This window comes from Carya illinoinensis, chromosome 7 (genome assembly GCF_018687715.1).
Source record: "Carya illinoinensis cultivar Pawnee chromosome 7, C.illinoinensisPawnee_v1, whole genome shotgun sequence".
Classification (NCBI taxonomy): domain Eukaryota; kingdom Viridiplantae; phylum Streptophyta; class Magnoliopsida; order Fagales; family Juglandaceae; genus Carya; species Carya illinoinensis.
Genome location: NC_056758.1, coordinates 26,797,094 through 26,810,428, shown reverse-complemented (window position 1 = coordinate 26,810,428; position 13,335 = coordinate 26,797,094). Strand labels below are relative to the sequence as shown.

General features: G+C 37.5%; 1 protein-coding gene across 4 annotated transcripts; it reads right to left on the bottom strand.

Annotated features, from left to right (window-relative positions):
* Nucleotides 1–945: 945 nt before the first annotated feature.
* On the bottom strand, nucleotides 946–10,032 carry LOC122315588. 4 transcript variants are annotated; one of them, XM_043131588.1, is made up of 9 exons: nucleotides 9,874–10,032; nucleotides 9,215–9,277; nucleotides 8,420–8,561; nucleotides 7,356–8,182; nucleotides 3,567–3,740; nucleotides 3,343–3,459; nucleotides 2,363–2,542; nucleotides 2,230–2,276; nucleotides 946–1,608 (listed from the first exon to the last, which is right to left on the bottom strand). In XM_043131588.1, the coding sequence occupies exons 2-9, from the start codon at nucleotides 9,260–9,262 to the stop codon at nucleotides 1,173–1,175; spliced, it is 1,971 nt and encodes a 656-aa protein (XP_042987522.1). In that variant the 5' UTR covers nucleotides 9,263–9,277; nucleotides 9,874–10,032; the 3' UTR covers nucleotides 946–1,172. The 4 variants fall into 4 exon arrangements, with proteins under 4 accessions (XP_042987522.1, XP_042987525.1, XP_042987523.1 ...); XM_043131591.1 differs by having other exon boundaries at nucleotides 7,356–8,179; XM_043131589.1 differs by lacking the exon at nucleotides 9,874–10,032 and adding an exon at nucleotides 9,803–9,852.
* Between the last annotated feature and the right edge of the window lie 3,303 nt (nucleotides 10,033–13,335).

Below are 13,335 nucleotides of genomic sequence, written 5' to 3'. Positions count from 1 at the left end.
ATCTAAAGCTAACCTTTAATCTGGTGACATATCTGAGATCCCTGCATTGAAGCAGCTCTCTCAATGGATGCATTAACCATCGAATATGCAGTCAAGTCTGTTGTTCCAAGAACATGTCTGCCAGGGTTTTGCTCCAGTTACCACAAAAAAGAACGTGCTTCCTACACCTATAGGAGCAACATTTTTTTTATTTTTTATTTTTAATATGAACCTTTTGACTAATGGGAGAAGACCATTTTAATTCTTCCAGTACACTCTTTTATTAGTTTATCCATTACTTAGATAAAATCATCTTATAAACTTGACCGAATCGGGTTGAGGAGGTACCAACTTATCAACTATGAGGGTGGGGATTGAGGAAGAAGCTCCAGCTCCATGCCCTCACAAAAACATTCCGAGTACTGGATAAAGAATCGAAGAAAAATAACTGCCAATGGCCTTTGGTCATATTGGCACCTAGCCTTGTCAGTCATCCTGAAACTTTTAGGTAAAATAGGTAATAGTGAAAAACGTGCGTTGATTGCAGGTGAAAAATCTATTTTCCCACTATAAAATCGAATGTATTTTTCACCTCCCAAAGATCAGGACTCCATGGAAGGGTAACGTGTAGCAAATTACAGTGCTTAGCAAGAAAAAAAATGAGGGCAAACTACAAAGTCCAGAATGACAATTTCGAATAAGACGACAATCTAAGATTTGATAACAATACCATGATGGCATCAAATATTTTTTGGAGCGTGGAAACTTGGTATCTCCATACCCACTTACACAGAGGGTAGCGAAGGTTGCAATGTTTGCAACACTGTCATAAAGAGATGAAGAGGAAGATTGCATCTGGTTCTGGAGAGTTTTATAGGATGTCCAAACTCCAAACACCAACTCAAAAGAATCGATTCTCACTACTGAACTAGCGTATGGACATCCTCAGCAGGCACCCTTATAAAGTTCTCTTAATTGTTTGTTTTGCATTTTCACTGTACAAACAAAATCTAAAGGCAGTAATCAACTACCAATTCAAGGTATACAAGATTGTACACAATCCGCAATGGTGTAATAATACTATAATCCTAATCAGCGAATGAAATGAAAACTGGTTGACAGGTATCTGCTACACTCGATTTGTAAAGAACTTTTAAGAGATTTATTCTGTTGTATTCGCAATATATGCAAACTTAGAAGTCCAATTCTGCAACTTTGTCGAAGAGATCCCACCCATCATCCAAAAGAGCTTGGCGATCAGTTCTGGCACTTTCCTCTTCATGTCTGCTTTCTGTTGATAGGCTGTGAACAGAGGGTGTGGGGCTCATTTTTGGCGTCTTAGATGATACCCCTTGCTCAGGATTTGAAAAAGGTGGCACACTTTTGAGAGATGAGGTTGAAGAAGCTAAGCTGGGAACCAAATCAGATGCTATGCTTTTCATGGACGAGCCTGAAGAAGCTAAGTTACCCCGGGGAAGCATATCAGATGCCATGCTTTTCACAGATGAGCCTGAAGTAGCTAAGATGCAACTAGTCTGGCTTGAGGAAACAGATTTACTTAATGGAACACGGTCATCAAACTTCTCTTTCAACAGCCTCACATCCTGACATATAACAGATATTTCTCCTCTGCACAAAGGAAAAGGAACACAGCAGTTAAAATTCTCGAATATCTCACAGGTCAACAACACTGCAGATATATGAAAACCATTACATAAAATCATCCCCCCCCCCCCCCCCCCCCCCCCTTCCTTCCCAAAAAAAAAGAAAAAAGAAAATTGTCAATGACAATAAGAAAAATGGGAATTGGAAACTGGGAAAATAAAATCTAAAATAACATGTAACTAAATTCAGGGTTCAGCTAAGTTGATAGTGCAGAGGAAAAAGATTCATGGCCCTAGAGAAAAAACAGAATTCAATAACAAAGACTCATTTGTCATTCTGCATGTAATAGTGTGTGGACTGAGTATGGCCTCAGAATAATGGTGTATTGATATCTTTTCTTTGACAAAACATTTCCAATAACAATTTAAAAAAAAAAAAAAAAAAACCCAAGAGCTGCACACCACACCAGTTTGTGTTAGTGGGGGAGGGAACAAGGATTAATGTTTCAAATATTTAGCACAATGATTACTATGATGGGGATGGAGGTCCACCATCTGTCTGAAAAGTGAAGTGCCGATCCAAATTTCATTTTTTACTTGTTATGGTCTGAGCCAAGGTTCATTGGAAAGAAATGGACACACTTACTGCAACATATCAACAACCCGACCTCGATCCATCAGAAATTCGCGTAACTGCAACAAAGCACAATTGATTGTGTCATAAATCATTCTATTTACTTGAAGAAGAGAACAATGGTGAGTCAGAAAAAAGAAGCTACCCTGGAATTTTCCTCTGCCTCCTGTTCTAGCATCTTGGACTCCTGAACAACCTTCTCCATGATTGCTTCTTGAGCATCAAGATCATTTTGAGCACACTCTTCTTTTTCAAGTCTTTCCTGCTCAGCTGCTTTCCTCAACTCTTCTGCCATGGCCAGTCGTGTTTGTAGAGCTTGGTGCATCTGGATGGGGAAAAAAATCATTTTTTAATGTCATTACATCTAGTTTTACCCTTTGTACAATCTGACGTAGACTCATCATCATTTAGCAATAATCTAATTCAAATCAATTCTATCTTTCTAATAGGGTAAGATCAACCTTATTTGGCAAGCCAATTCCAAAAATAACAGGGAAGAATGATTATGTGATTGCTGGTGAAAGAAGACAGGATTCACAACTTCCTTCGGAGAGTGCAAACCAAAATCAATAATTTTGTGTTAGGCTAAGGATACAGAGTAATGCTAATATTTCCTTTCATTTCTTGGCCGTTACTGACTTCTAAAAGAAACCTTCAGCAATGTGAACTAACATTTTTTTCTTTTTGATAGGTCAATGTGAACTAAAATATGAGATAATGTATTTTGCAAAATTCTAATGACAGCTTTTTTTTTTTTTTTTTTTTGGTTTAAAAAAATATTGACAAGTAACCTTCTCATGACAGTTTAAGCATAAGATACAGATTCAAGGATAAATAGTTAAAAAGGGAGAGTCATAGATATTTCTCCCTCTGAGGGAAAATCAAAAGAGTGGTATTTAAGGTATTCAATATCAAAATTTAAATCCTCCCCCTTTTCTCTCTCCCCTCCCCCCCCCCCCCCCCCCCTCTCTTTCTCCTCCTCCTCCTCTGCCAAAGACATGGTAGATAGGCAATAATATTATAGTTCAACAGATAGTTACATAATAAGCAAACACCACTACATTATGACCATCAACTCGTTGTAAAACAAAGCACAGAATTTGGAATTAGCAAATTGTTAAATACCTCATCAAGAATTGCAAGGGATTTATCCCTTTCATCAGATAAGCAGAGAAGGCGAGATTGAAGCTCTCTTACTTCAGTTGCTAAAATTGCCTTTTCTCCGTAAACTTCTCCCGCATGCTGCAAAGGTAGCAACTTAGGCTCAGATTTCATTGTTATAAACTAAACAATGTATCAATTCAAGTCAGTAATTCTAAATACTATGTTTTCATTCCATATTTTACAACCATGTTATTTGCTTCCTTTGCATGTGCCAACATCTGTTTCATTTCTTCCACCTTGACCAGAATATCCAACCCTCCCCTACAAGCTTCCTCTTTGGCTTGTGCTGCAGCCTTCTCCTGAAGTTCCACTTCTCTCATCATATTGATCACTCTCTCCATAGCCGAAAACAAGGTTTTCTGCAACAATGATAAGTGATTAGTATCCTTCAATTTAAATAATCTATAACATACAGGATAGCAATAAAAATGTCATCAGTTATATCTTATTCAGCATCCCTGTATGCATTGAATAGAACTACATTGGTTATGGGTCAAGTCTGTATCAACAAGTATAAAACTACTGAGAACCCTGCCTGTTTAAAAAGTGCTGAAAGATTACCAAACCAGAAGCACTAACTTGGTCAGAGTAGACCTGAAGTCACATCATGCATCATTTCCTCTTCACAATATCAAAATCAAATTGCAATAACCACCCAAATAAAAAGTATGATCACATTCTAATTTTAGTGCAGCTCAGCTGGTTAGAGCAAAGGACTGAAAATCCTCAACAAGTCAATGAAAGTTCAACGACCCTCCACAGTGAACACAAATAGCCTTCCCCTTTCGTTGTAAAGAGATAAGAAAGCAATTTAAGGACTTGAGGAGAAGCCTCAACTACTGGTCAAAAATTGTAATTGCTCAAAAAGTTCTCTCCCTGAAGCTGGAGAGTACAGGCAGTGAAACACAAATAGCCTTCTCCCCTTTTGGTGTGAAGAGATAAGAAAATAATTTGAGGAATGCCACTATGCCACCCCAGGTGGTGCCACATGGTTTATTTAAAAAATTAAAAAAAAAAAAAATGAAAAGCACAAATATAAAAGGGGTAGAGGGAACTTAGGGTTTTAGTTTTTCTCTTTATGTCTTTTCGGATGCCATTTTGTTTCGAATATATATATATTTTTTTTGTTTCTTTATTTTTAAAATAAACCAAATGGCATCAAGCGGTGGTACCACGTCAATGGGGCAAAGTGAGTGGTATAACTTGGGTGGCACAGTAGCAACTCTCAAATAATTTAAGGACTTGAGGAGAAGCCCTAACTATTGGCCAAAAATTTTAATTGCTGAGAAAGTTAACTCCCTGAAGCTGGAGAGTACAGGAGAGAACTTTTTTATAGCTAAACAAAAATTTTTTTGGTAAGAACAATAAGCATTAGCCCAAGCATTCAAGGTGTATAAGAAAGTAAGAACAATAAGGATTTACTCCGGCGACTAGTCTTTTTGGGTTGGGTTTCTTTTTCCAAGATCTGTCAGGAGCGGCGACCCTGTCGGCTTTCACAGAACTAATCGACAGTCACCAATGACCTCTTCACTGGCCTACAACATCGGCCTATCTCTAGCGACTGGTTTTTTTTTTTGGGTTGGGTTTCTTTTTCCAAGATCTGTCAGAGGAACGGAGAAAGTGGTCTGTAAATCACGCAAGCTCAGAACCAGCTTGAAGCGATGCAAAATTCTCTACAGGATACGGAAACCCAACTTGTCGAGTTGAAGACAGCGATAGCTTTCTTGTCTACGAAAAAAGAGACGCTTTCAATTGGAGGCAACAAGGTTGCTAAGACTAAGATAGGCCCGATTCCTTTAAATTCAGATAAAGGAAAACGGAAGATCGGATTTGGTCCTATCCCCATAACCAGATCCAAGAGAGCGTGGCAGGTCAAAAGGAAATCTAGGTTATTTGAAGTGGGGTTCTACGTCGGGTGTTGGTGTAGAGAATGCAGTAATGGAATGTTATTCGCCTCAGGTAACACAAGATAAACCGTTAGACAGCGTTACACCCTTGCCCAAAAATGGTAAAGGAGATGTAGGATCTGCTGAAGTTGCATGTATAGGGTCATCTGAGGTGAAGGGACTTGCTGTCACCCCAGAAGCTCTAATGGGGATGGAAAGAAACAATGGAGTTGATGAAGAGGTGTGGGACTTGTCATTGGTGCCTTGCGTGGAAGAAAGTCCAAAATTGGAAATGCAGTTGATTAATGTGTCTGAGGATAATGTTGCTCATCTGGTCTCTTTGCCTCCAATAGCGGATTGGATTCTGCCTAAAGTTAACGAGATTCTGCCTTTTGTGGAGATTTCACACGGAGAATGCGAAGACCAGTTCAATGAACTAATCACCACGATCGAGGCAAGCCACGCGCTTGAAACCAAAAGTTTCAAGAAAAAAAGGGAGTTACAGCATCTTAACTACGACACTAAGGGAGGTAGCTCAAGTAGAGGGAAGTCTAAAGGGAGGGCAATGTGAAGACGGGAAACACAAGGGGTTGTGGTTGGGGTTTGGCTTGGGTATTAGTTCTACAGGAAACAAGGGGTTGAGGTCAGTGTAATTTTTGCGTAGTTTTGGGATTAGTGTATTTTGGGTTGTTTTTCACGGGGCTTTTTGGGTCATTAGGGGCGCTTTATTATGGGCTAAGTGTTTCTTATATACGTTTAGTGTACTTGATTACTCCTTTTGATATATAAAATATTTTTACTTATAAAAAAAAAATATAAACCTCTCCAATTTGCAAGAAAGTCTACCAATCTTCTGGGTATAACCCATGCTGATCCAACCCTACCAAAGAAGTAATTATGTAGGGTTTTGGCAACCCCATGGTGAAGTAGCAAGTGATCTAACAGATTCCTCATTCTGTTACACATGCAACACCAATTATGCATGATGATCTGGTGTTTCCTTAGGTTGTCCACTAGTAGAATTTTCCCTATGGAACCTGTCTAGGCAAAAAACACTACTTTAGAGACACCTTAGTCCTCCAAATACTAATCCTCCAAGGGAAGGAATTGCTATCCTAAGTTGCGAGGACCTCATAGAATGATCGTATGGTAAACTTCATTTCCTTAAAAGTTCCAAATAGTCTTGCCTACACCTACAGCACTTGATCTGACAATCAAGTAAAGAATTCTGAGAAGGCACCAAAACTCTCAATCATGAGCTGCTCTGAGAAAACTGACAGTCAATTGTGGAGAGCCACTAAAGATTTCAAATAATTAATCCATTGAAACTTCCTGCTCAAATGCAATCCTACAGTTTGTTGGGAAAGCTGCCTTGAGTGCCGTTCTCCACACCATAAGTCATGCCAAATTTGATCCTATTGCCATCACCCACCTCAAATCTAGTGTGCCTAGAACATACCCCACCTCCTCTAATTATATTTTTCTACAGCCCCACCACATATGGGCCATGTATTTCATTAAAGCAACACCCCCCAAGCGCCACTGAAATCTACAACAACTTTTCACCAAGCCTCCCTCTCTTGCTGATAACGCCACAAACACTTCCCTAGCAAGGCCCCATTTAAACATAAGCAAGTTTCAAAAGCCCAACCCTCCCCTAGAAATTGGAGAGCATACTTTCTCCCAGTACAGGGGAAATTAAAGACATAATAACACATATAAAAGTAAGAATTCTTCATTAGAAAGCACAGAGGAAGTTAAAATAAATCATATTCTCAGGTCTTCATAGATTTAATCTATGTTAGCCTTTCAATTCGACTTAACGAAACGACTGATTTAATCTAATTTAAATCTAACTGATTAAATAATATCACTGCATTGAAAGTGGGGAAAAGCCAAAAGGAACTGACTTACAAACAGATTAATTAATTGCAAGATTCATAGTAAAAGTCTATCAACTGAGCGTGAACAAAAGTATCAGGGATCAATTACTAGCTAGTAAGTCAGTACAGATGGAATTCTACATAATCAAAGGCATCAATTACTATTTATACTTCACAAGCTTAGAAAGACTAAATCTAATCATACCTTGTTATTTCTGGCATCTTCAATAATCTCTTCAAGAAGATGAATTTTACATTCTTGGCCCGAACCAGAACTATTAATTATGGCATCTGCTTTAGTCTCATCCTTGATATCACTCATTTCACTGACAAAATAGTGTTGCTTGAAAGTAACGTCTGAAGAACCACTGGCCAGTAGTGTATGTTCTTTGATTGATGTAGGAACAAGCTGAAGCACAGAATTTCCTGCCTCAGAGATATTTGAACACGATTCTGCTTTCTGGCTTTCTCCATGAACAACATTATTAGAGTCATTAGCCATAGGAAAGTCAATATCTCTCCAATCATAATCCAGATCATTAACCGTAGGGCCTTTAACGCCATCCTTTTCATTTACCAAAGAAATGGTCATGCCAGGGAGGTTTGTCTCTGACCCCATGTCAATCTCATTTTCTTTACAGTTCTCCCAAGAAGTCATTTCTTCACTTCCAGTATTTCCACTCTTCTGATCATCATTTTCTCCATGCGACAAAGCATTTAATGTGGCATCAATCTCACTCAACCCCACTTTGACACATTTTTCTTGAGAATTCCCCAGCAAAATCACTTCTTCATTTTCAGTATATCTGCATGACTGATTGTTGTCTTCATTTGCATCATAGAAATCCAAAGCTGTGGAATCATTCAGTGCCTCAAACCGAGGTGTTGCATCAGCATGAAGGACACCACAGGTATGATCACTCTCCTTGGCATCATCATAAGCTATCGATTGAGGTTCTGAAGAAGGCCCCACATCTACTTTGTCAATTACTTGCGGCTGGCTTAACAAGTATCTCTGCTTCTTAAATCCTGCTGCATGTTCATCATGTATTATACAATAACTAAGTCAGTCCAATCAAATCAGTTCATCCAATCAATGGCAATTCAACTTCATGCAATAAGAAAAAAAGAACAAAAAAGAAAATTAAAAATGAACCCAGGTTCAATCTAAGTCAGATGCAACATATAGGACAATACATCAATTACAACATTCAAGTAGATCACAATTCTAAATAAAATAACGGGGGAAGGTTTTCAATAACAATGCACCTTCACCATCCTCAGGAGGACTGGAAGAACCAGTTGACCAACCAGACAAATAAGGGATAATCTCACTACAAACAATCTCCACGGCTAGATTGGCGTCCTTGGAATGCTCAATAGCAACCGCCTTCAGCAAGCGAGAATCAACCTATGCAGAATGTGATGCAATAAATATATTTAGTCAGAAACGAGAATATAAAATTCTAGATAAGTTAACATAGATAGGGAAAATAAACTCTATACATGCATAAGACAATCTGTGGACAAAATTGCAATTTTTTATAGGTAAGTTTTAAACCTATGAACTGAGGCTTGTAAGTGACACGGAAGGCCCAGACATAAAATCTGGGAAAATCAAATGGAATGCCCCATGCAGCAAAAATTGGAGATTTTTTCGTAGCCAAATAAACCGTTAATTAGATACTTTAAGGATAGCTAAATCGAAAAGAAAAGGCTCAGAGCTTCTAAAGCCATGCATTTTGAAGAAAATTTCACCAATAATTAATAAATTAAAATTTTATTCACATAAAACTCAATAGGACGACAGTCAGGATCTTCGAGACTTAAGAAAAATGCTGCTCAATTAACCTACAACACTTTTTCACAAAGCTGAAACGAAACCAAAACATAACTTCTCATTCATTTCAATCAAGTACATCAACGTCCATACAATTTTAGACCAAGAACAGAACAAAATACATGACCAAATAATGAAGAAAATTAAATAGCAGATAAAAAAAAAAAATATTAAACCGATTCCTTAATTAAGATACCAATTCTTCACTGAAATGAGAGCAATACCGTTGGAAAGAGTTCCTGCAAGCATGGGTAAACCGAGTTGACATCCATTTCCGAGTTCTAAATCTGCACATGAGAACCAAAACAAGCAAATTTCCAAATTTAAATTGGGAACCCAAAAGCAAAACCCCAAATTACAAACAATCAAGAAAAGGTAAATGAAAAACAAAGAAAGAGAGTCGTCAAGTCAACATCAGCGAATAAATATTAGAAACACAGAAACCCTTATCCTCTTTTTGGTTTCCAAGAAAAATATTAGAAACAGGGAACATAAAAGGAAATAAATTTATGTTCCTTTACAACTAATTTTGGGTAAATGAATTCAACAAGAAAATAAAAATACTGGCACTCGAGTTAAAATAAAATACTGGCACTCAAGGAACCATAATGCTCTTCTCGGATGCCTAGAAAAAATAAAAAAATAAAAGAGTAGAAAAACGAAAAGAAAACAAAGAAAAGAACTTGATTTCAGGGTTTTCAATAATAGAGGGCCCGAAAGTCGAAACGGAAAAACCAAAAACCACATCATGGGAAACGAAGGACCGAAAAAAAAAAAAAAACAAAAAAACCCCCGGAGCAATTAAAAACTACATTTTCCTCTTTCATTTTCTTTCCCGTTCTCAGAAACCAAACAGAAGCCCTGGCCCAAGAGAAACACTGACCTTTCACACAGATAGATAGAAACAAAGACAGGGAGAGAGGAAGATTGGTAAGGTATTTGTAGCGTTCGATTCTCGGTGGGAAGAGTCGAGACTAGTCGGGGGCCACAAGGTAGGAGGACGGACAGGTGGTCGAGAAGACCTATGCAGCTAAGTAATCATTTGGATATGGACGTCATTTGGGCATTTACGCGAGGGCGTTCTCGTCACGCGGGGCCAAAAGTTTACACGACGTAGGACATTGTATTCTTTTTTACAACAACGCTAAAAGGCCATCGGTATATAGTTTTAGTGGGCCCCACCGCCGCAGTATGAATGGAGGATGGAAACTTCCCACTTCTTGCTGCCTCTGCTGTGAAGTTCTTGTTCTTATCTTTCTTATGTTTACACAAATTCTTGATCTCTTTCGGACGCGCTTAAAAAACAAATAAATAAATATAAGAATTATATTAAAAAAATATTTTTTAATAATAGACTTTATTTATTTTTAAAATAGTATAGATGTTGTAAAATAACATTGTTATAAAATAAATTGTATGACCACCTTGAGCTAGCCGATATATGCACAGTGCACAGTGCCAGCATAGTACTGCATAGTAATTGGCATAGTGAATGGCCGACCTAATGCACAGTGCATAGTGCCAGCATAGTACTACATAGTAACTGGCATAGTAAATGGCCGACATATGCACAGTGCATAGTGTCAACATAGTACTGTATAGTAAGCTAGCATAGTTCCCTTTGTACGCCTATATATATCGTTGAATTCTTTAAGAAATTCATAAGTTTCATAACTTCTCTGAGTTCTATCTCTCTCTCCTTTTAGAAAGTTTTATAATAAATCTATCTCTCTTTCCTTTTCGATAGTTCTATAACACGTTATCAGCACGAGAGTTCTGACGATCTTAAAGCTAATAGTCCTCTACTTCAAAATCATGAGTCTTATTGATGAACTTTCTATCTCCGAGATGAATAATAAAAATGTATGTCTGGCTGACAGTGCTATAACTCACACAATTCTTAAGGATAAAAAATATTTTCAAAATCTAATATTGAGTAAAGCTTATGTTCATACCATCTCCGGTTCATCGAATCTAATTGAAGGCTCCGGAAGAGCTTATATTGTGTTGCCTAATGGCACCAAATTTTGCATTAATGATGCTCTATTTTCTTCACAATCCAGAAGAAATTTATTAAGTTTTAAAGATATACGTCATAATGGTTGTCATATTGAAACCATTAACGAAGACGATAAAGAGCATCTTCTCATTACTAAAATAATTTCGAGCCAGAAGCTCGTATTAGAAAAACTGCATGCCCTCTCATCTGGATTGTATTATACAAAAATGAGAACAATTGAATCACATGTTGTAATGCACCAGAAGTGCATTGATCCTAAAATATTTATGACTTGGCATGATCGCCTTGGACATCCGGGATCAATAATGATGAGACGAATAATTGATAATTCGTATGGGCATCCCTTAAAGAATCAGAAGATTATCTTACCCAATGAATATCCATGCTCTGCATGTTCTCAAGGTAAATTGATTATCAAACCATCTATTTCAAAGGTTGGTTTTGAATCTCCATCTTTTTTACAAAGGATTCATGGAGATATATGTGGGCCTATTCAACCATCAAGTGGACCGTTCAGATATTTTATGGTTTTAATTGATGCATCAAGTCGATGGTCACATGTTTGTCTACTTTCCACTAGAAATGCTGCATTTGCTAAACTTCTTGCACAAATAATTGAGCTACGAGCACAATTCCCTGACTATCCAATTAAAACTATTCGATTGGATAATGCAGGAGAATTTACATCTCAAGCTTTTGATAATTATTGCATGTCAATAAGAATAGATGTTGAACATCCAGTTGCCCACACACATACTCAAAATGGTTTAGCTGAATCATTGATTAAAAGACTTCAGCTAATCGCTAGACCTTTACTCATGAAATCAAATCTTCCTATTTCTGCTTGGGGACATGCTATAATTCATGCAGCATCATTAATTCGAGTTAGGCCATCAGCATATCACAAATATTTACCATTACAGCTTGCATTTGGTTAGCAACTAAATATTTCTCATCTTCGTATTTTTGGATGTACTGTATATGTTCCAATTGCACCTCCACAATGTACAAAGATGGGCCCTCAACGTAGACTTGGGATATATGTTGGGTTTGATTCTCCATCTATTATCAGATACCTTAAGCCTCTTACAGGGGATATGTTTAAGGCACGTTTTGAGGATTGTCATTTTGACGAATCCATTTTTCCAACATTGGGTAATGAGAAGTCGGTGCCTGAAGCATGACAGGAAATTACTTGGGAAAATAAAGCTCTTTCCCAATTTGATCCTCGTACAAAAGAATGTAATCTAGAGGTTCAAAAGATTATTCATTTGCAAAGTGTTGCAAACCAATTACCGAATGTATTTACTGACACTAAAGGTGTGATAAAATCATATATTCCTGCTGTTAATGTTCCAGCAAGGATTGCAGTCCCTGAAGGACAAGTTGCCAAAATAGCAATAGGCGAATCTAAGATACGCCTGAAGCGTGGACGACCTATTGGTGCTAAGGACAAAATTCCTCGGAAGAGGAAAATACAAAATGAATTTGGTACTCTTGAAGAGTCCATACCAACACAGGCCATAAGAGTAATTGATGCTCCTGAAGAGAGTAAATCTCCTGAGAAAGAACCTCCTGAAGAGGTATTTCATGAAATGTCTTCCCTTGAAGAGGAACAGGTACCTGAAAATAACGAGATCTCGATACATTTCATGAGTACAGGAGAAATTTTGAATAGAAATAAAACTGTTGTCGACAACATATTTTCATATAAAATGGCTCTTGACATTACCAGAAGTAATAAAGAAATTGAGCCAAGAACTGTCAAAGAATGTCGACGTAGAGATGACTGGCCAAAATGGAAATCAGCTATTGAAGCTGAATTAAACTCGCTAGCAAAGCGAGAGGTCTTTGGACCAATTATACAAACACCAAAGGGTGTAATGCCCGTTGGATATAAATGGGTATTTATACGTAAACGTAATGAAAGCAATGAAATTGTGCGATATAAAGCATGACTTGTTGCACAAGGTTTCCTGCAGAAACCGGGGATTGATTATGAGGAAACATACTCTCCTGTTATGGATGCAATCACATTCAGATATTTGATCAGTTTGGCAGTTATAAAAAGATTGAATATGCAATTGATGGATGTGGTCACTGCATATTTATATGGATCATTAGATCATGACATATATATGAAAATCCCTGAAGGATATAAAATGCCTGAAGCTTCTAATCTGAGTACATCCAGAAGTATGTATTCTATTAAGTTTCAAAGATCTTTATATGGGTTAAAACAATCCGGACGCATGTGGTATAAACGCCTTAGCGAATATCTATTGAAAGAAGGATTTGAGAATAATCCAATATGCCCATGTGTTT

What these genes read in the sequence shown, in the direction of transcription:
- LOC122315588 (XM_043131588.1), bottom strand. Translation starts at nt 9,262, where the DNA reads ATGGATGTCAACTCGGTTTACCCATGCTTGCAGGAACTCTTTCCAACG. An exon ending in CAAAGGAAGCAAATAACATG is followed by an intron (nt 3,460 to 3,566) that starts GTTGTAAAATAT and finishes CTACCTTTGCAG; the next exon opens with CATGCGGGAGAAGTTTACGG. An exon ending in CGGGTTGTTGATATGTTGCA is followed by an intron (nt 1,609 to 2,229) that starts GTAAGTGTGTCC and finishes TCCTTTGTGCAG; the next exon opens with AGGAGAAATATCTGTTATAT.